This window comes from Carassius gibelio, chromosome B8, assembly GCF_023724105.1.
Source record: "Carassius gibelio isolate Cgi1373 ecotype wild population from Czech Republic chromosome B8, carGib1.2-hapl.c, whole genome shotgun sequence".
Classification (NCBI taxonomy): domain Eukaryota; kingdom Metazoa; phylum Chordata; class Actinopteri; order Cypriniformes; family Cyprinidae; genus Carassius; species Carassius gibelio.
Genome location: NC_068403.1, coordinates 8637148 through 8660323, shown reverse-complemented (window position 1 = coordinate 8660323; position 23176 = coordinate 8637148). Strand labels below are relative to the sequence as shown.

At 37.4% G+C, this 23176-nt stretch overlaps 2 protein-coding genes across 7 annotated transcripts in view; one reads left to right on the top strand and one right to left on the bottom strand.

The window, feature by feature from the left end:
* Positions 1-6353, top strand: part of bcar3 (BCAR3 adaptor protein, NSP family member) — a 54183-nt gene extending 47830 nt beyond the window's left edge. For all 5 annotated transcript variants that reach the window (XM_052563071.1, XM_052563073.1, XM_052563072.1 and 2 more), the window contains 8 exons: positions 416-855; positions 1932-2032; positions 2489-3216; positions 4040-4155; positions 4332-4503; positions 4615-4726; positions 4805-5011; positions 5463-6353. In XM_052563071.1, the coding sequence (XP_052419031.1) occupies positions 416-855; positions 1932-2032; positions 2489-3216; positions 4040-4155; positions 4332-4503; positions 4615-4726; positions 4805-5011; positions 5463-5638 (2052 nt within the window). In that variant the 3' untranslated portion in view covers positions 5639-6353. The remainder of the gene's footprint in view (positions 1-415; positions 856-1931; positions 2033-2488; positions 3217-4039; positions 4156-4331; positions 4504-4614; positions 4727-4804; positions 5012-5462) is intronic.
* Positions 6354-7031: 678 nt separating this feature from the next.
* Positions 7032-23176, bottom strand: part of fnbp1l (formin binding protein 1-like) — a 38316-nt gene continuing 22171 nt past the window's right edge. The window contains exons 2-15 of one of the 2 annotated variants that reach the window (XM_052563077.1): positions 22669-22784; positions 19883-19933; positions 19049-19196; positions 18895-18957; positions 17107-17211; positions 16794-16922; positions 16118-16264; positions 13496-13699; positions 10944-11053; positions 10487-10619; positions 10115-10209; positions 9406-9548; positions 9129-9287; positions 7032-8345 (exon numbers count right to left, since the gene is read on the bottom strand). In XM_052563077.1, the coding sequence (XP_052419037.1) occupies positions 8338-8345; positions 9129-9287; positions 9406-9548; positions 10115-10209; positions 10487-10619; positions 10944-11053; positions 13496-13699; positions 16118-16264; positions 16794-16922; positions 17107-17211; positions 18895-18957; positions 19049-19196; positions 19883-19933; positions 22669-22784 (1611 nt within the window). In that variant the 3' untranslated portion in view covers positions 7032-8337. Of the gene's footprint in view, positions 8346-8412; positions 9288-9405; positions 9549-10114; positions 10210-10486; positions 10620-10943; positions 11054-13495; positions 13700-16117; positions 16265-16793; positions 16923-17106; positions 17212-18894; positions 18958-19048; positions 19197-19882; positions 19934-22668; positions 22785-23176 lie in introns of those variants that run through there. The other variant, XM_052563076.1, reaches the window with a different exon arrangement.

The window sequence follows — 23176 nt, the reverse complement described above, 5'->3', positions numbered from 1 at the left end:
TATACTATAAGAAAGGCCTGAGAACAGCGGTTTAGCACACCATCATGAAAACGGTCATAAACACTTGTGAGATTCTAATTCCACGTAATGACTCTTTCCACAGCTCCAAACACACATGCTAACAGATTTATTAGTGTTTGATCCTTTCATGAGCACATAGTGAGAAGTAATATGAAAAAATGACGTACAAGCTTTAATCTTATCTCATTTCTCAAGTAAACGAATAAATGCAAGACATACTGATATTAAAAACAAATAAGGAAATATATATAAAAAGATACCTCGCCAACATGCAATACTCTTGAAACTAAGGAGGAAGCAATATATATATATATATATATATATATATATATATATATATATATAAACAGTGACTACAAAAACATCAAAAATTGTGTGTATGTTTGAATTTAAGGTGGCTGAAAACCTGGTTCAGAGAGATGGAGACTTTCTGATCCGAGACTCGCTGTCCAGCCCGGGGAACTACGTTCTGACCTGCCAGTGGAAGAACACCCCTCAACACTTCAAAATCAACAAACGCGTGGTAGCCATGAACGAGGCCTACTCACGTGTTCAGTACCTGTTTGAGAAGGAGGGATTTGACAGCATCCCCGCGTTAGTGCGATACTACGTAGGCAACCGTGAGCCGGTCTCTGAGGTTGTGGGAGCGATTATCTTTCAGCCAATCAACAGAGCTCTGCCTCTGAGGTGTCTGGAGGAGAAATATGGAGTTGGATCTATACGTGTAGAGGCGGGATACTCCGAGAGAAAGAGCCTGACTTCCAAACGGTTGAGTCTGAATATCATGAACGGACACACCCAGGATCACACCCTCAGCCGTGGGAATCTCCTCAGGTGAGACTAAGACTATCCTATGCATTGCCAAGAAGAAATACTCTGCAAGGCATTTTAATTATGTATTTGAGAAAATGTTAAAAATCCTGTTAAAGGATTGACATTACTATTTACAGATTCTAGTTCTCAAACGGTTTGTGTAATGTGGCTTTTTCAGAATCTGTATTTAGCCTTTTTTCCATGTAATTTGTAATACATGCAATTTTGCTGCTCCTAAAAAGAGAGGCCGATAATTCATTCCTTTCATATTTTCAACACTTGGTTAGATAGTTAATTACAGAGATTTAGCTCACATGATTTAATCTTTTTATGCAATTTGAAGTAAAAGGAAATTCAGAGACAGAGTTCAGGACTGTCCATCTTGAACTCTGAATTACAAAACAATCATCAAAATAAACAATACTAGAGATAGAACTTAAATACATTTGCAATATATAATTGGGGTCTACTTTAAAAAGAGACTAGTCATGAATTTGCATATTATCCCCAGGTTTATACAGTAAAACCTATAGAATTATAATACTTATTGGGTCTTGTGGTATAAATCACAAACTCCCATTTCTTAACAGAAATCTTTTGGAAATCCTTGACAGGTTTGCTCATTAGGACCCCAGGAGGAACTAAATAAGGCATTTTTCTGACTAGCAAATTAGGAAGAAAGCAACTTTTACTTTTGAATATTGCTTTAATGAGTATTATTTATGTGGAACTACTTATGTGTTCAATTATTCAGTCCCACAATGTGACAGTTCCACAAAAATATAAAGAGATTGTTTAGCACCAATAATCATAAAATAAGTGAAAGTTTAACTTATTTGTGCAGCTTCAGCACATGGGAGTCTAATTTTTCGAAACAATGTGTCAAAATAGCTTATTAACTTAGCAATTTAAAAATGGTATTAAAATAACTGTGCAGGTTGCCTGACATTAACTGAGAGACTGCACTGAATTTGCACTTTTAAAAATTCATGCCACGCAACTTTGAAATTAACTCAGTTGAGAAGTGGTGTAAACTTCACGGCATAGTCCAAAAGACTTTGAGAACAAACTAAATGACCTGTCTTTCTCCTTCACAGCAACAAAGATAAGTGTGGAAGTCAACCAGCATGTCTAAACCACGTTCAGGAGAGGAGACGGCCACTGAAGACCCATCAGTCGGAGAGCTTTCTCCCTATCGGTGAGTGCCTGTCAGCTCTCATCCTCACTGATACCCCGTCACGCCTCCAACCCTCCAGTGATACACACGGCTGACAGCCCTGAAAACCAGTCATCTTTCTCACATTCACCCTCTGCCAAAGAGAAAGTGCTTCTCAAAGTCAAGCTGACGTTTCCTCCTTTGAAATTCACTTTGGCTTACTGAACAATAAATGTGTGAAATGAGACATGGAATTGAAATGCAAAATAAAATGTTTTGTTGAAGCACTGTGGAGGATAGAGATAATTTATGCCTGTGTCAGTGGAATAAATATGGTTATGCGAAAACACAGCTCTGCTGTGCATGTCAGAATCCCGAGCGCTGAATCTGCTTTACCGTTCAGAATGCAGAAAGAAAACTCTGCAGCTTTGAGTCCATCTACAACATATTTTCGACTTTAATGAATAAAAAGTTGATTGTATGTGCCTTTGCTTTCAGGCTGTAGGCCTCAGGCTCAGGTTCAGCATATGGAGCACCAGCCGTGCCCCAAATCCCCAGTTTTCCGCACAGGAAGTGAGCCAGCTCTGAGCCCCACAGTGCCACGCAGAATGGCCTTTGACACCCAGCCTGGTGAGGCTATTCGTGGATCCGACAGCCAGCTGTGTCCCAAACCGCCCCCTAAACCCAGCAAGGTTCCCTCTATGAGAGTATCCTGCACCCCTGGCCTGAAGACCCTCTCCCCACCGGTCCCTCCAGTAAAGCCCCACAAACAGCGACCTCCATTCCAGCAACAGCAGCAGTTGGCCAGCCCATCGAGTCCAGAACGAAGCTACTGTGAACCATGCAGTCCTGCTGATTGGGAAAACATGACTAGCTCACAAGCTAATGGCTATGTGGAGAGACTAAAGACTGAGGAGGGGTTAAGGAGATGTGATAGTAGCGTAAAACTTGACCGTAGCTCCTATCATAATGCCATTGAGGCCCTAGACAACGACAGTGAGGAAGACAAGGAGGAGGATGTGGATAAAGAACAGGACTGCAAGAAAGGTTTCAAAAGACCTGTGTTTGAAACAGAGTCAGCGTTCAAACCTGGAGACATCAGCTTCCGGCTTCTACCAGTGGAGAACAAGCCACTAGAGATGACCGTGCTTAAGAAAGCCAAAGAGCTGCTCGTCAGTCAGGATCCAAAAACCATCGCCAAACACATCCTGCAAGCAGACTGTGAGGTAATATTAATTATTAGCCTTTGATGAGCCTTTTGAAGTCCAAATTTGGTGAATTAATATCCTTTTCAATTTATCAACATGCATTAGGTAAAATTAAATTTGTGGAAAATGTGATACATTTACATAATCAATAGAATGTTCATTACAATTCACTGAATAAAAGTATAATTTTTTTTAATATTATATATATATATATATATATATATATATATATATATATATATATATATATATATATTACAGATTCCAGTTTTAACAATATTGCAGTCACACATTACAAAAGCTAATATAAGATGTTATGATAATACACATCCATAACAGATTGTATATCTGATAGCTTTTGATTTCAAAAAGGAAAAAAAAACTAAGAACTCAACAACATAAGAGAAAATCAAGATGAAAACAGAATTTGGACAGCCATTCACACCCACTTACTGAATACAATCATTACCAACAGGTCTGTAATTACAGGCTCAGTGTGTGAGTCAGATTATTCTTCAGGTTGGAGACTGGTTCTTCCAGCCAACCAGAGGACAAGATCACAGTTGTGCCACACAGCAGGGGCTGAAAGTAGAAAAAGCCTCTTATACATGTGACTATCCACTTCTCCACGTCTTTCTGCTTTAAAAGCGTGGCCAGGTTGTTTGGCTGTGTATATGGGAATTAAATTTTAAGCTGGCTGATTATCTCAGTCATAGGACCAATATTATGGACAAAAACAGTCGACACATACACAGCCCAAATTTAGCTTAGCTTCTGTGAAATACTTTTCTATTCTGGATGTTAATTGCTTTGATGAAAATGCTGTGTGTACATACTACAGGTCGCTAGGATATTAAATGTTTCTGAAGAGGTGAAAGGTCAAATGGGTGTGACCTCTGGGCTGGAGCTGGTGACCCTTCCTCATGGGCGACAGCTGCGAGAGGACCTCACGGAAAGGTAAACCGATGCAGTCAACATATGATGTATTAAGCAGATTTCTTATGACTCGTAAGGGCGACAACTTTAAATGAACTCTTGCATATGATAATCTAACGAAACTGAGGTTTTTTTTGCAGTATCCAGAGTCATGTAGGCCACACATTTAACATGCATGGCTGGTTCTTCTTAAACAGGCATAACACTATGGCGATTGGAGTTGCTGTGGATATCCTGGGGTGTACAGGAAGTCTGGAGGAGAGAGCAGCCACCCTAAACCGGATCATTCTGGTAGCTCTGGAGCTGAAAGACTCCATGGGAGATCTTTATGCCTTTTCCTCCATAATGAAAGCACTGGACATGCCTCAGGTACCCAACAGCTCCTTCTACATAGCTGCCACTTGCGCTTGAGACTTTTCCTCCCTTAATGTGTGGTCAACAGAAGCAGGCTTTAATCTGTGCTCTTTCTTGTATGAACAGATTACCCGACTGGATCATACGTGGACTAGCTTGCGAAGAAAATATACACAGACAGCCATCATTTATGAGAAATCTTTGAAACCATTCTACAAAGGACTCTATGAAGGAAGTGGTGAGTTTCTTACAATTAGACACATTAAACGCCCTCCATAGGTCACGGTTAGTGAAGTTCTGGTTCTTGTTTTTCTAGCTGAAATCCCACTGAGCAATGCTAGCGTTCCACTGCTAATGCCGCTGCTCACCTTGATGGAGAGGCCTGCGGTCACCTTTGATGGTATGGACGTCTGGGAGAACAACGATCAAGGCTGTGAAATCATGTTCCGGCACCTGGAAGGAGCTCGTGCTGTTGCACGCAATGCGGACACATACACCTGCAATGCACAACGGATCCTCCAGGGTAAGACAAGGCAGTCATTCCAGGAATAACATTAACTTGAATGCTTTAACTTGAGGCAATTGGTGAGCCAAAAACATTTATGTAATAGAATGTTCATACACCCTTGGATTGAAACTGATTTGGAATAATGCTGTTCAGGCCATAAACAGGAAATTTGCATTTAAATCATGGGTTGCCTCAGGAAGTTAAAAGCTTGACTAGTGTAGTCTGATTCACAAACCTTAGAATCTTATGAGCTAGTTCTTTAAAAGAGTCTCTCAAAAAGACTTTTTACAAGATAATAAAGATAGAAAAAACTAATATTTAAAGAAAGTACGAATAAATTTTTTTTTAAGTTGTGTAAAAAAATAAGATTTTATTTTTTCCTGATATCCATTGCATTAATGACAATAAATTGAAACGTATTGTAAAGTGAAAATCATTCTTTAGTGACATTTGACCATCTCTCCAGGATTCCAACCTAATGATGACATGCTAGAGATCATGAGGACCGATTTCCAGTTGCGTCTGCTCTGGGGCAGCAGGGGGGCGGCCGTGGATCAGACAGAGCGATACGACAAATTCAAACTCATCCTTACAGCCCTGTCCAGAAAACTGGAGCCTCCAATCAAACACACAGAACTCTGAAAACCCAGACACTTTATATACATACTAAACTCTCTGAACCTCTCTGTGGAGTCAGGTCGAAGGGCATCAGAATCTGAAAAAAGGATGTTCTCTACCAGGATGTGCACTTCAGTGGATCACATGCAGATTGCAAGTTAAGAGCCACTGATGAGCAGAAATGGCACTTGTCTATGGAGAGCTACTTTGTTCAATATGCATCTGCCAGAGGTGTGCTGTGCTCCACACTTATGAAATAAGCAGGTACGGTACCAGTTTTGCCTTCAAGAAAGAAAAGAAGGAAGGGTAAATAGAATAATTCTAATTTCCAATATATCATCCACCCTATCAAATACATATAATGTTGGTAGGCAGTGAGAACACTTCATAAGAGGTTTATGAATGTGCTCAATCATTTGACACATGAAATTATGGATGAGAGACCACTGAGATGATGGACTACACCTTCAAGACAAATTTGCAGCTCTATGAAGGAAGACAAGGTTTTAAAGTTTGTACACTTATAAATATTATGAAGCCCACTGGTCAAAGCAATGTTGAGGTTTAAAATCCCACATGAAAAAAAAAAAAAAAAAACAAGATGTACATAATCATCACTAGTGTAAGCATGTGAAGGCTAGTTTGTGTAATATATTGTATTAAGTATTATTGACCTGTAAATAGTCACCCATAAATGAAATATTCTGAAAATATTGAATAAATGTCAAATTAATCTGAATTGTTAAACAATTTTTCCTCGTGTATAATACTGTATAAGGATCAGTAGGTTGTTTTTTTTTAGCAAGCTGGCGTTAAATTGATTAAAAGTAACAATTTTTAATTTAAAGATTTCTATTTCAAGTAAATGCTGTTCTTTCTATTAATTAAAGAATGCATCAATATCCACCAAAACTTAAAGCAGCACAATGTTTTTAACATTTATAAGAAATGTTTCTTGTGCACCAAATAAAAATACCAGAATGATTTCTTAAGCATCATGTGACACTGAAGAATGGAATAATAACTGCTAAAAATCAGCTTTGCCATTACTGGAATAAATTAGTACATTTGTAAAGGTGTTAAAATACAAAAGAGTTTTTCAATTTTCTAATTATATTTAACAATTATACTATTTTTACTGCATTTTTTTTATCAGACTTGGCGAGCCTAAAATATTAGATATCTGGTTAAAAAAAAATCTTACTGAGCCCAAACTTTTGTACAGTAGTGTGTGTGTGTGTGTGTGTGTGTTATTGACAAAACTATTATCTACAAAAGCACATGATGCACTGCATTTACATAGTTTGAGGTTAGAATCCCTGGCTGCACAAAAAACAAGCAATAGTGATGAAATAAATCACAAACTACATCAGGCTAAACACAGACTGAAGAAATAAAAGGCAAGATGAACGAGACGAACAGACATAGGTATTTATTTCTCAGTTGCTCTTGCTCCAACACAAACCCCAGTATATAGTGGTCAACGTTGTCTTACTGTACAACACATCCACACAAAAGGAAGCATTCACATCCGACTTCATTCACTCTCTAAAATTCCAATTTAAATGCAACGGGGTAAAAAGTGCATCGGTTAAGACCAGGGTTCTATTGAAAACAGAGTTCAGACAGGAAGAAAAACAGGTTATAAAGCAATTACGACACGGTTGTTTAAAGCAAAGCCTGAAAGTCACTCGCTTCAGTTAAAAAAAAAGTCAAGATAAAAACATTCATTTGAAAATAAAGATGTTAATACATAGCGTTTAATAATAAAAACTAACTAGGTATATACATATGCATATATGCATACACAGTTTTATATGTAAGAATCACATTCACAAATAAACGCACTTGAGATGGGATTCTGGAGACGTGTGGTCCCTTGTTAGGAGGCAGTGAGCATGTTCTTTTAGCACATGTGACATCAGGAACTGGATGAGAAATGAAGAAAGCACCACAGAGTTCTGGCAGCCCAAGAACAAGCAGTTTTTTTGGGGCACTGAGGGTCAGATAGACCCAGGTTTCCACACAGAGGCCTGTAATTAAGGCAGAGATGATGGTTGGTGTTCCGAGGTCCTCGCTAGTGGTTCACTGCTTGTTTTATATGGCGTTGGGTCCCCCTGCTGGTCAAATGCATCCATCTCCTTTCAGCCTCCAGACTATGGCATAAGGGGGCGGGGCCAGTGAGTGGATGTTGCTGTGTGGACTGTGGCATTGGCTACTGAAGCAGCATGCTTCCTCTACTCTGATTGGTCATGCTTTTGAGACTCACATCATGGTTAACATGGAATGCATCAGTGAGAAAGAGAAAAGTCAACAGAAACGGACACTAAAAGAGTGGTTTGGATAAAAAGTGGTTAAATCCTAACAAGGGATCAATTGGTCAGAAACGGAATGAAAGGCTGCTGGACCATGCAAGTGCATGTTATGATGAACATGAGATGATGATACAGACAGATACGCATTCTGCTGAATATGTTAGTGCCAGTCAACGACTCTTTTTGGCCTCTCCATTATTGCATGAGAGCGTCTTTCTGCATTCTCCCAGGCCTTACCAGATAGTCCCTGGAATGTCTGCTGCAATGGAATGATGTTAATGGCCATGACACAAACTGCATGCGAACATGCAACCTGCCCTAACACAATCTTGGTCTTAAATTCGCCCCACTAACAGACCCACAGCAGTGAGCCCGTCCACCAAACACCACAGAACCCCACTCATCCATTCAGGAACCTGTAGCCACAGAGAAAAGAGAGGACAGAGTCATTGAAAGGTTCACCGACAACAAAGATCGATCAGCGACAGAGAAAAAGATCAAGACCAAGTCGATCTTGGATCATATTTATTATATGCTTTCAATTTCAGGGCACAAATTAAAAAGGAACTGGTGCCACTACAAATTTAAACAGAAGAGTAGCACTCGCAGGAAAAGTTGAAGTGAATCAGGTTTGGTGCTGCAATGAGCAAAAATTTAGTAGAAAGGAAATAACGTTTTGGAGAAAGCTGGAAGAACTGCATGAACTGAAAGATCAGAAGTACATACAGAGACTAGACTGTAGAAACAAGGAGAAGATGCTCCAGGAAAAGTGTACATTAATTTCAACGTGCATAAAAACATAAGAGCTCATGATTGAAGTGTGATAGTATTTCTCATTATTATGATCAAATTACTACACAGACAAACAGACATTTGAAAAGGAACTGATGCATTTTGATCAGGTTTGCTCCGACGATATGAAACCGATTAAAAAACAGTGCATTAAGCACTAATTAAAAATTTAATAAAAGATATACAAATCTCTACAGGTCTACAGTTTCATCTGCTGGAGCTAAGTCACAGTGCAGAGGAAATAGCCACTTAAGCCAGTGAGTCAGTGTGTGTTTGTCCTTGAGCTCACATGGTGAACAAAGGCAAATGGCAGTCAGCCGAGCTGCACTTGATGAGTCACGGTAAATCTGACACACACTCCCTCCCACGGTGCTACCGTGGGTGATGTCATATGTAGGTGACCGCACCTTTGCTGTTTTTCTCCAGTGAGATCTCCACATAGGACGTGGGGACGTAGCCCTCCTCTCCACCTTGTTTCCTAACCCTCGTCCATCCGTCGCCTTTATCTTCCTCTATGATGTGCATCACCTCGTTCTCCTTTATTACCAAAGTGCCTTCGTTAGAGCCTAAGGAACAAACACATTTTTAATACTTTAACACAAATTTAAGTCACATAAATGAACACTGAAACTATGGTGTGTAAAGGTGCAGACAAGGAACATTTAATGCAAGGTGTTTTTATACCATCAAAAGAGTAGAGGGCTTTGCACTGGCCAATGGCAGGGAGAGGATCGTCATCGTCAAACTCGTAATCAAATTCATGTGGGTCTGGCTGCGGTGGAGACCGATGCTCCTGACTGTGATCATCTGTGTAGCTGCCTTCAGGACTGAAAGAGAGAAGAATAGCGTCAATGTTTTAAAGCAGCCTTCATGTTTGGTGTGACATGTGGAGGTGCGAAGCACTTGAATAGAACTGGAAGGTACAGTCATTACATATGACAACCATGCTTCATAATGAGAAGCTACTGCTCCACTGATATCACATGTTTAATGATTCATGTATCTGTCATTTCTTTTTGTTTATGTACATCAAGATGCATATAAAAAGAAAATGTAATGAGATCGAGTGCATTTGCAGTAAGTACACTACTATTTAAAATATGTTTAATGTTTTAAAAATAAGTCTCTTAACATCTTTACTTACACTCTTATACATTTATCTGAGCAAATATACAGCAACTGGAATGGCAATTTTATATTGTAATATATTTGTAAATATATTAAATATTCCAGTGATGGAAAAGCTAAATTTTCAGTGTCACATGAGCCTTCAGAAATCATTCTAATATGACGATTTGGTGCTTTAAGAAACATTTATTATTATTATTATTATTATTATTATAATTATTATCTATATAATGTTATATAGATAAGGTAATCAGGAAATGCAGACCTCTCTCTGCCGGGGGGTGCATGATGGTTCACATCTGCACTGGGACGTTGCTCACTACGGGATCCATGCTTTCCTTCAACCTCTGCTAGCCAACTCTGAGAAGGAGAGACAGAGGTGAAGAATGATACAGTTCCAAATATTCTGTATTACTAATGAACATCTGTTAAATATCAAAGGCTTATTATGAGAAACTTCAAAATAAATTGCATTTCATGTGATGCAAAAACTGCATTATATCCATTACTCCACTAGATGGAGCTGACACACAGAGCCGCTCAGCTATTTTATGTCAAATTTATCCAGATGTACATTCCCGGAGGCTGTGCTTCCTTATAAGACTGCAACGATAAGCTGATCCTCTGGGAAGGTTACCTCATTTTTATGGATCTCAGAGCGGAGTTTCTCCATGTTGCATATGGTCTCTGAAATCTTGGGCTGGAGACTTCCAGGATCTCCCATCTGAGGATTCTTCTCATAAACATCCTTCATTTTGTTAAGAGCATCTCTGCGATAGACAGTTATGATTTTGAGATACTGTCCTCTAGCTATTTAATAGGTGTTTAAGTGTTTAAGCTGTGAGCATGCATGGCTGCAAACACGGGGAAACAATTACGTAAAAATGTAACACCACAATTAAAATAAATGATATAAATGGATGTAAAAAAAAAAAAAAAGAAAGTCCAATAAGAAGTTTAGCCAATAGAAAGATCTTTTTCTCAGAAAAAAAGGGCTACTCACTTTTCAATTTTTTTTTTTTTTTAAGGAAACAATGCTAGACGGAGAATTCATAAAAACACAAACAATCAAAAAGACTGAGTAGACGGTCTACCTTTGGTCCATTTCTTTCTGTAGTTCTTTATTCAGCTCATCGATCCTCTGTTGAAGTTTTTTGCGTCTCTGTTCAGGAGGAAGGTGGCTGAAATCCTCTAGTGTTGGTGCCTGTACAAATACAAATACAGGTTATTGATTTGAGGCAAGGAAGCACTGACAAGCATCCGGTCGCAGTACACGTGATAAAAACAGTCATTCTTTGAGTTGTACTTCCTAGGGTTTTAATAGGCACATTTGTTCGCATACAATCCAATTTTGCAATACCGCTTTATTTATAAACATTTAGCCACACTATAAGAAATACATTTTTAAGCTGCAGCACATGAAGAAAGAGAGGGTTTCATTGCAGTCATAATGTCCTGGAACTAAACACTTATATTCTATTCTTAAACCTCATATCTATACTACAACAATCCAAAACACATCACTTACCAGCTTTAAAGACCACTGAGAAGTCATGGTTACATCACCGCATTTCACAAAGAACAAAGACAAATCACTTACAAACATCAGTCAATCGAATGCATTTTGACTGATGATTTTAGTCACATTTAAAGAGAATGGCACCATCATATTATAGCTTTAGCTATAATCCAATATGCTTCTATTGTATTGAATTTGCAAACATTCAGCAGGTTTGTTGCACAATAGTTGTTTGCTGTATACTTACATCAAGTAAATCTTGAGAAAAAGAGTGTGTTTGTTAAATTTCAGAATAGCTGTGTCCAATTAAAAGATCCATTCACAAATAGCAAAACAATATTTGAAGTGTCTTCATTTGCTTTGCTGTTTAGAAAAGGTCAGACCTGAACTCTTTGAAGATAATAAAAATGACTTTGATGGGCACTTTTCTATAAAAAGATTCACAATTGGATGTTAAACATTTCTGGTAAACAAAATTGGTTTGGTATTTATCCCAAAAGCTTTGTTCTGTATTTAAAAGAACTTCAAAGGAGAATTATTCAAAACAATGAGTCTCCCAGACTAAACTCAATATATACAGTATATACAGAAGACAATCCTCCCATGTCTGTAAATGTATTCTTTGTTCCCATCCTCAAGTCTAATTTACAAGTCTAAGTTACTGCAATTTACAATGAGAGAAATAAACAACATCAATCATGTCAATGCGGAAATGCAGCATCTACTAATGAGAGTGCAGGCAATGCAACTTGTGTAACTAAAATTACTGTAAGTGCAGGGCAGGGATTTGACACAAATTTCATGATTCGATTCGATTCTGGTTCACATGCTGTTTGAGTCAATTCGATTCAATATCGATTATTTTGGACATATTTCAGGTACAGTAACTTACATGACAAACTAATGCTGTAAAATATATATGAAAGTCAGTTAGTACAACATTACTATAATATTGAAGGTTAAAATTAATGAAGTTTTTACAATAATAAAGTTACAGTTACATATTCTACTTTAATAGTTTTTTTAAAAAATAAACATTTAAATAGTGGCTGTCATAAAAACTTGATGGATTTATATATATATATATGTGTGTGTGTGTGTGTGTGTGTGTGTGTTAAATATTAAACATTGAAGAAAAGTAAAAAATATAATTAATATGTTATATGGTTCATATATTAAGCAAAATACCTTATATATCTGACTAATGAGTTTATGGTCACCGAATATGTTTTATATTGATTTTTTTTTCTAAGGTAAGAGTTAATGTAAATGTGATGTTTACAAGCAGTTATATTGATGTCTTTGCGCGGCTGAAACACTGATTGAGCGATTACATGAAATAGGATATGGATTTTCACATCTCTTTGGACCCAGATAAAGCCTTATTCCTTAACGCAAAAATAATTGTGATTCACACTTTTCTCACAAGCAGAAAATTAACTAAACCATGGTTGAGGGAAATTGGCCCAAACATAAGCAATAATGTCATTATCACTGCATATCCAAAAATATGCCAGATCCAGGCCGACTCTCACCCCTCTTTTCACAGCTCGGAAGGATGGGATCTTAGATTTTGCATTTCTCAATACAGCTAGATGGTTAGCTGGAAATGGCCAGAAGGAAAACTCAGGAGGGAAGGGGAAGGTGGAGGAATAGATGAGGGAAGCTGGGACAAAAAGGATTTAAGGAGCACTACTAACCAAACAACAAATGAACATGAACATGCAAAACTATAAACTATAATCGCTCATCTAGCTAGTTAAATGTCTAAATGAACAAAGTCTAGCCTGTTAAATGTTGCTTAAAAGCAAGTTTTAACTTCCATTACATCATTCAAATTTAAGGGTTTATAAAAACAAGAACTACTTTCAAGGGAAGGAAAAACGTGAAGTTGTGTTGTTAAAAAAAAGACATGAAAAGGTCAGGAAGTTTGTAGGTACTGACAGCATAGGTTTGAAAGCAGAAGTTAAAGTTTTACCTAGCAATATAATCCTTTACTGTTCACACAAGCCAAAGCAGAGAGCCTGGGCATCATGCAGACTTTTAATTCATCACCCATTTGGAGCACATGAGCCTTAAAATGTAACAGAAAGTTGCTTAGCAATGAAAAGAGTTTGTGAACCTCACCTTAGGTTTCTTCCCAAAAAGCCAGAGTTTGTTTTTGGTCCTGCTAACAGCGTGTTTAGGGTCCGGTTTGCCTCCTTCCGTTTTAGGGGTCCCAATTGTTCCATCTGATCCTGTTCGCTGGATGTTCTGACTGAAGTCCTCAAAGGGGAATTCACCCGGCGGTTCAAACCCTGACTTGAATGACTCCACTACAATCGCAGAATCCTGTGGGACAGCAACAATATGCATAACCTTTATGTAGAGCCAACTGCAAGAATCATATACTACGATTCAGAAGTTTGGAGTGTTCTTTCTTCAGCAACAATAAATTAAAGTGCTTAAAAAAGATGGGGAGATCTATACTGTTAGAAAATAATTCTATTTCAAATAAATTTGATTCTTTTAAATGTTCTATACATCAAATAATTCTTAAAATGATCACAAAATGTTTCCACCAAAACATTTAACCGCACATCTGTTTTCAAACCGTTGATCAGAAATGTTTCATGAGCACACTGGTACCACATTTATATTTATGTGCACTCTTGAACATCAACACTTGACACTTACAGTACTATAAGCATAATCTCATTCCTTTCAAAAACTGAAGCAGCAACCTTATGCTTACCACTACCAGCCTATATCTCTATGTCAGGCCATCAGTGGCAGAAATATACTTTATGAAGGGAAAAGTCACTGCAACAATGCAAATCTTGGGAGAAAAAAAAAAGAGAGACCTTAACAATCTATCTAATGTTATCTGAAGGAAGGAGCAGTGAGTACTCTAGTGTTGGTAAACCGTGAAATAAAGCACGAGGCAGAATGGTTAGCTGGTCTGGGACAAATGTGTGTTTGTCCAGGGTGTGGTACCATTACAAAAGTGCTCTGGCTTCGAGTCACCCATTCAACAGCCTCTACGAGCCTCTCTTGACCTCAGCATTGGAGCAGAGGGCATTAGGAAATCCCAAAACAACGCAAGCAAGCTCATAAATGAAACCATAAACAGAATCAGGTCACAAATCACAATCAGAGCCGATTGGTTTGTTGCTGGGCAGGGCAAGTATCCCCCAATTAATTCAGGAAAGTGAGGGGAAAAGAAGAAAAACAAGGGTGGTATGGTACTATGGGTGTGTTACCAAAGAAACGAATCTTTTCCCGAGTATGAGGATGTGAACTGCTCCTAGCAGATTCTTGAAATGTCAAAATGCCAAAATGTGAACGCAGCACTGGTATAAAGAAAGAGTTGTGCATAAATTAGTTGGTTTTAAATCCTAAATTATTTAAGAGACCTGGAGGGGTATCCTAACCTAGTTAGGAGCTGCTAAATATGTGTGTAATGAGCACTGAGATTTTGTCGGAAGATCGAGATCAAGGGGGATCCTCTATAAAACATGTTAGTGTTAGCATGGAACACTGGCTAAAACAAATTGACTAGTGGGATGCAGGATTGGGCGCCTGTATTTAAGAAGGCTTAGACTTAACTGAAAATTACTTTTAGTTTCTTCATATAGAGCTGAAGTCCTGCTTTCTGCTTAGAACTGTCTGACTCCAAAGTCAAAGCAATTCTTAAAAGTTCTGTATCAACCTTTCACAGTTCGCTCAATAAGATGTATTTTTCCAACAAGGATGCATTAAATTGATCAAAGGTGACAGTGAAGACATTTATAATGTTACAAAAGATTTAGGTTTCAAATAAAAGCTTTTCTTTGAACTCACTATTCAAAGAATACTGGGGAAAAAATACTGTTCTCATAAAAATATGAAGCATATTATAATGATTTCTGAAGGATCATGTGACACTTAAGACTGGAGTAATTACTTTTTTTTTTAACACCGTAGTTGGCCTTGTTGCACATAAGCATATTTTCAAAATTATTAAAATAATAAAAATAATAATAATTTAACCAACACTAAATCCTTTAACTGTAGTGTTTATACAAGAACAGGACCGAAGAGAGAGGAAGACTAAAACAGGGCAAGATAAAATTGTAATCAGTGGTTATGGCGCCACAAGTAACCTTTTCATAAGCATCAGTGCTGGCGACAGCACTAAGAAAATCAGCAATTTATGTTTCTCTCATCCTCCCTTGCTCTCAATCATCCACTCCCTCACTTCCTCCTGCCCACTCGTTGTCTCTGATAACTCCCTTTTTTCTACCAAGAAGTGGACTTCAGCTACCATGGAGATCACAGGTACAAAATGAGCTCAGGGAGAAGTATGGCATATTTTCTTAAATTCATAATGGAGCGTTATAAGTTACTTGAGGCAACAAATGGATGAAGGCTGGTTATCAAACCATGTTAGATGCTAAACTACACCGCTTCTAATATTTTTTTTTTGGGCAAGCAACATAAATATACCACAAAAGTTCTGTAAGATCTTTTTAAAAAGAAGTCTCTTTTAATGCACACTAAGGCTGCATTTATTTGATAAAAAATACAGTAAACTTTGTAATGATCTGGAATATTATTAAAATTTTAAATTACTGTATTCTATTTTAATATTTTATAATATAATTTATTTTGGTTTTTGGATAGCAGTATATATCGTTATTATTTAATACTAGAATTTATATATGTTTTACCAAAATGCAATTATTTTTGCAGGGTTCTTAAACATTTTATCAGCATTTCAGTGCTTACCTTACGCTCGTCCACATTTTTTGCGGCAGTAACCATGCCCTCCAAGCATTTAGAGATAATGGGAAGGACCCTTTGTTCCACCTCAGCAAAACACCGGTACATTTCCCCAAGCTTGACCGTCCGCCGTCCATCCATGTCTTGCAGATTCTACAAGCACACAGACACAAACGTTCAACTACACACACAAAACTACACCGGATGTTTGATTTAGGAGATGCTTTCTGTGAGCAGTCACAGAAACGTTAATGTGTTAATGTGTTAATGTTGACTGAAACTACTAAAAAAAGTTTGTTAATTGAAATAAAGCTCAAATAAAATGATGATAAATTTAACTTGAATTTAAATGTTATGTTGCCCTGTCAACTAACGGAAATAAAATAAGTTTAAATACTAAAATTAACTGAAACTAAATAGAAAGATTAAATGAAAACAAAAGCATTAAATGAAAAGCACACATAAACTTACTAAAAATTTTAAATACTGGGGTGGGGGGGTTGTGATCAAAGCTAATTCAAAATATGAATACATACTATAATAGTTTATAAATAATACTAAAATAACAAGTTGATTAACAATTTATTCGGGGAGTATTGTCTTTAAAAGCTTAGCCTTTAAAAAAAACTTACCAAAAAAATGAATTGAAATATCAGAAACTACAAATCAGGGATATCATCACCTTGAATATCTGAGGGATGGCGACGTTGAAATGTTTCCACTGTTCAGAGTTGAAGTTTTGCAACTGGGCTGCATACTCGTTCTTGCTCTCCTCCACCATGTGCTGTCTCAAATACAGCTGGGACTTTGCCTAAGACAGAATGAATGGTCATTTGTATTACTAATACTTAAGGAATACAGCTCAAGCCCCAGAACAACTTTCGAGTCTTGGGCCAAAAGCTGCATTTGGCCCATGTTTTTTCAAACTGTTCAGACAATATTCAGTCATTAACTTTAAGAAGTCATATAGAGTATATCAGGATCACACAAACTACCTTTTCCACCTCTGACTTTGTGGCGTTGATATCACTGTCTATCCTTTCATAGATGAGCTGTGATTTCTCAGCCTCTCTGCATTCCCGTTCAAACTTCTTTTTACTCTGTAAAATCCATACGGAAAAGGAGACACGTTTTGAGGCTGTCAAAACACACACAATGCATTTCCTGCAACACTATGTAAGCATTAACAATCTTCCTACATGAAATACAATCATAAATACTGTCATGTTTTGATCAAGTAGCAACATAAATACAGATACATGTACAAACAAACATCCAAAACAGTACAGAGAGTGAGAGCGGTAATGAAATTTGTGTAACAGCTTCTAAAGCATCTGTGTTTCATTTTGTGACAGTGCAAGAACAAGGAATATCTGTGTTATTACGACATGGCCATTCTCAATGCCAAATTCAGCTCTTGTTGGCCTTTAGCTGCAGCAACCATAAAGCTGCAAAAATAATCCAGCTGTACAGACTATGAGACGCACTGACAGGCAGGAAATGTACAGGATGCAGGAACGCAGTGCAGGGTATGATTCGCAGAGAGAGGGAGAATGGAAAGAGAGAACTTGATAACTTGAATGTGGTGCAGGAAGGTTTCCATTTGTGCACTGCCAACAGTCTTTGACACTTTCTTCTGTTTTATACTTGCACATAAACACACACAGATATATCTGGATCTCAGGTCACAGCTGGAGGAGAGGTAGTGAATCGGTCACTTGCACAACAGTGCAAATAGCAGATGTACAAACCATCTCAAATAGAGCAGACGCTATTACAAGACTTCTGTGGTTGATACTAATACCAGGAAAATTTCACGTTTCTCAATCAATTTCCAAAACACAGCAAAATAATAATATTCCATTGAATATTAAATCAAAGGATACAGTAAAGCTTCCTCCTTGTTTAAAAAAATTTTTTTTTTTCCTCTCAATATTACTCTTCAGCTCTTGGTCTGCGAATGGTAAATTGTCTATATTATTATTATTATTATTCAGAAGTGGTGTAACGGTACACATTTGTATTGAAAATTTTCACTACAGGTCTTTCGGTTCGGTTTTGTAACAAACAAATTAAAAAAATTCAGGAAATACAGACAATAAATGGCATTTTTGACACTCTTGGATGTAGCACGACAGATCGCTGTATAGAAGGAAAAGTCGTCATTGAAACAGCTTGTAAACAAAATATCACGCAGCTTTTAAATTTACCTCAGGTAAGTCATCAGAGTCTACAGCTCGTTATATGCTAGAGAAATAAAGTCTAGAAAAGAGCATTTTGAGAAACATACTTCGTTATATTTTACTTTACCTGCTAGTGATGTCTTCATGAAGTTCATTGAAAAACTACATTGTGCAATTAACATGTTTGCAATTATTTGAGAGTTTTATTATTATAGTTAAAAATAGATAGTAATAGTTAACCATTGTTTAATTAAAAAAAGATGTTTCGTTTTTATTCTCTCCTGCTGTACCGTTACACCCCCATTATTCAGTATTTAAATTATATAAACACTGCTTCAAGTTTTTAATTATTTAACTTTTTCTTAATAAAGTCACTAATAAAATAAAAGGAAAAACAAATTTAAATGAAGAGAACAAAAAAGATGCTAATTTTTGAGGTACTTGTAATAGCATAAATTAATCAAATGTAAAACTTGAAAATATATATTTTTATATCATCATTATTATTATTTTTTTTCCCACCTGTTTCAGATAATCGACTGTAAATTTTTGTAGCAAAGTACCAGTACTTCTGACACCTCAAATCTCAAAACGACTCACGTTGTCCATGTGTTTCCAGTACTGGTCTAAAGACTGTTGGGCCTTCCGTCCCTCCTGTAGATGCTGTTGATCAGACAACAATATTTAAAATACAAATTGCATTGAAATTCACCAGAGCGTGCATGTGTCTAAGGTGCATGTATTTGGCACTCACATGTTTTCTCTCTCCCTTCAGGTCCTGCGAGTACCTCATCAGCTCCCCATACACTTTGTGCCCCATCTCTTCAGCAACGACCTCTCGCTGACCTGCGTAGTCATTCAGCTCATTCAGTATGGAGAAGAATGACAGACAGGATGTGAACCTACAGGAAAAAAAATGAAGAAAATGGTAAACATGATGTTTACAGCTTTTATTTATTATTATTGCCATAACAGCATCAATGACCAATTTTAGGCCAAAATCTAATTAAAACAATGCAATACATTTACATTTATTCATTTAGCAGATGCTTTTATCCAAAGCGGCTAACAAATGAGGACAGTGATAAAAACTTTAATCTTTGGACTTGTCAACGTCTTGCATCTGAACTAAAGGCTTACGTTCTAATATGAGACATTTAGAGAGCATGTGTGTATTGGGAAGGCTGGACAGTTTTTTTTTGTCCAAAGCAAATGGCCCCCACCTTCAGGGCTGAGTTCTAATTGGTGGGCTGTCTGTACACAACATGAATGTCCTGGGACAAAAACACATGCTGGGAGAAATTATGCCTATCTAATGGAATTCATTACGAGATATGGGAGGGTCTGGAGCCTTCAACCTAAAACTACAGCCAACAGGGAACAAAACATGCCGCTTAAGACAGCAACTGCAGCCAAAACATACAATTAAATAATATTTAAAGTTCAAATGTACAGATTTAATGGTAGTTCAAATATTTATTTTTATATTTCAAGTTTCGTATACGTGTGTGTAAAAAACAACCAGTTGAGAACCACTGGAGCATGCTAGAATAAGTGAAAAGAAGAAAAAGTATGCAATTTATCTCACCTGGGCTCATCATCTTTGGACCGCTTAGGGCAATATTTCTTAACCAGACTTCTGTTGGACAACAAAAATAAATATTCAGAACACACAGATATAGGCAAAAACACAACATTATAAATAGATCAAATGTAACCACTCATTAGGGATTATAATATACCTTAACATCAAAACTAAAGTTATTCATACAGCCATGAAGACAAAAAGAAGTCTGTCTACAGTGTGTTTACTTTGTGCATCAGAGAATTAAAGTAGGCCATGGTAAACAGGCAAAAAAAAGTGATGGTATGCTAATCTGTCTGGTATGCTAAGTTATGTGGGAGCTCCTGAGAGGAGCTGCACTGCTGTGCTCAGGCACGTTGCTGTCTTCAGGGATGGGGGATGTGTAAGGGGTCCTGCTTTCCCCAACCCAGACTCCCATTGAGCTGCTTTGATGTTTTGCACTTCCTTTATGATGGCTTCCTCAAATCCACTTCATGAAATCAATCAAACAAACACTCACTTCCCCTCTCCTTTAGTCTGGTTATGATTAGTACACTCATAACCAAAGTATCTCAGAATCTATTTTGATTCAGAGGATCTTGCTGAATTTTAGGGTTGCAGTAAAAACATAAGCATCTAACTGATAATCTACAAACAGTTGTGGAAAAATATGTTATGTGCACCTCAAGGTGTAATGTTAAAATGTTTTTAACACTATGGTACGGGCAAGAATACACAGTCCAACATTTTGTATCACTTTTTATGAATAACTTTATGTTATGGAGACAACTGTACAAAATGCGGAAAAATATGCTTTTGTTAAAATGCTGCAATAGCATTACCGCTCCCGGTAAGAAAACCAATCAGAGCTGCAGTCCGTAACTTTTTTTTTGTGTTCTAAGTTAACAAAATGTATATAATAAGCGAGTACACCATGAATCCATTTTCCAAACCGTGTTTTTAGCCTTTCCTGAATCACTAGGGTGCACCTATAATAAGTGTTTATATTCGGACTATTTTAGATTGGTTCGGGGATACCGCGGCGGAGTAACCCAGTACCTTTGTGATTCTTCATTGACAGAGAGAAGTAGTTCCGGCTACGATGTCCTTCCGCAACACGCAAGCAGTTCTGTTTATTAACCGCTAGAGCGTCAAAAGTTACCTACCGCAGCTTTAACATGTTCGTTTATGTCCAATATTAGTGTTCAACTGTTGGACTTTAAATTAAATATATTATTGATTTTCACCATTTACTGATTTTGCAGAACATTTATACTGATATCTTCCGTGCGCAGATGCGGCAAATTTGTCACAGGACACGCGATATGACAGTTTCGTTCAACCATATATGAACTAGCTGTTTTAATTAAATATAAAAATACTGTATGTTTGAAAGTATATTTTTTTACATAGGCTCTCTCGCAAACCAGCACGGTTTAAAACAGCAAATAGTTATGCTATGACAAGAACTCTTGTTCCAGCCATGCACGATAATATTGTGTATCGTCGATCCAACTGGCTGATGATATGACGATTTGAAAAATGACCATATCGCCCAACACTAATATATAATGCAACAATACATACTTAATTTGAAAAATGATATTAAACTCAAACAAGGGTACTGTGGTTTGGCTCCATTCACACCTTACTATGGAAACCCTTGAGAGAGAAAACAGTCTGGGTGTTACCATGTGTGACTGAGCGTGTCTCGAGGGGGGTTTACAGAGCAGTGTGGGACCTGTCAGTAAGAATGAATGTGGTGGTCCTCTAGAACCTTCAATGAGATTTGAGAGGGGGAAGAGGAGCGACACTATAACCGTATCCAGGCAACAGCAGAATGTCCACAGGGACAGAGACATCCCGGGAGAGGATTGTAGGCCACAGCTGCAGTCATTGCGTGTCCTCTGGCAAAATCACGGCGTGTGTCTCATTCTCAGTTTGATCTCATTTCAAATCTTACAACTTAGAGCCTGCAGGGATTTTTGACCCCTGATTTGTCACCCACCCCTCACGTTGTATCGCAAGGCAAAAACCAATATTACCACATAAGGAACTGATGGATGGAAAAAAAATAGAACTAAAGCAGTAACATGGGTCAAACCAGATATGCTCATTAGTACAATTAAAGCCCTATTATAAAATAAATTGTTCCACTATAAAAAAAATAACTAAAAATAAAAGATATATATATCTTTGCAAATTATCATATTTACCTGATGTGCCATTTCAGGTGTGCATGGTTTTAATGTTGCTTGTCCAATCATTCCTTTATTTTTTTTATAGCGGAACAATCTTTTTTATAATAGGGCTTTAATTGTCCTTGTATTTACTTAACAATGGCCTTAACATTTTTGCTGCTGCCAATAATAAAAGCACATGAGATGGAGTAGTGTGCATTAAATTATTTTCATTTTTAAATAAGCTATATTTAGTGTGTTTATTATAATAGCAATATGACCACAGATGAAGTGTTAGATATTGTTAATAAATTGTTGTAATTTTCATGAATGAATCACGATGGACCAAATTCATTATTTTAATATACTGGGGCTTCTTTTTGACCAATTAGTCAACAAGTTGTTCAGGAAATTGACCCACTTGACTTTATAAGCTCGCAGTTATTTGCATCTGTTGTAAACATGGCTACAAATATTGAATCTGAACCAGTACATCAGTATCACTCACTGATATCATTCATTTTTTTTAACCTACTTATTTTAATGTAATCAGAGCAATAAAACCACTCACTGACATCAGAGGAGTCATCTACAGAAGTTGCCATTTAAAACATGTTGTCAGATGCTCACCGTAGCTGCTTTGCATAGGTCTGCTCGATCTCCAGACGCTCCTTGACGAACTTTGCATAGCGCTCTAGGAAGTCGATGCCCCACTGTGTGTGTCTGTCGAGATTTTCGAACTGGTCCTGATCAAGGAAGAAAGCAGAAAAGAAAAAGATGTCCAGTTAGAGGGAGTCTGATCTGGCTGCTGGTGCCAGACAGGAAACATGAATATGGAAATACTTGTTTGAAGAATATTAAACATTTGCAGTGTGAGTGCAGAATATAAATCAACACTGAATAAATGTTCACACTGCAAACAAAGATTGTTTCATAGATTTGAACCAACTTTTAAGAGACGTTTTAAGTGAAGGAATCGTTTTGGCAAATATGATTCTCCTCTCCAGCAATTTAACTTTTATATGTTATCTCAGACATGTTGAGCCAGCTTGGATGACGAATAGGGTGAGCTGAACAGCTCAAGACTGTTACATCACATTCCTCACCACCAACCTGACAACACAGACACGGTGGATCC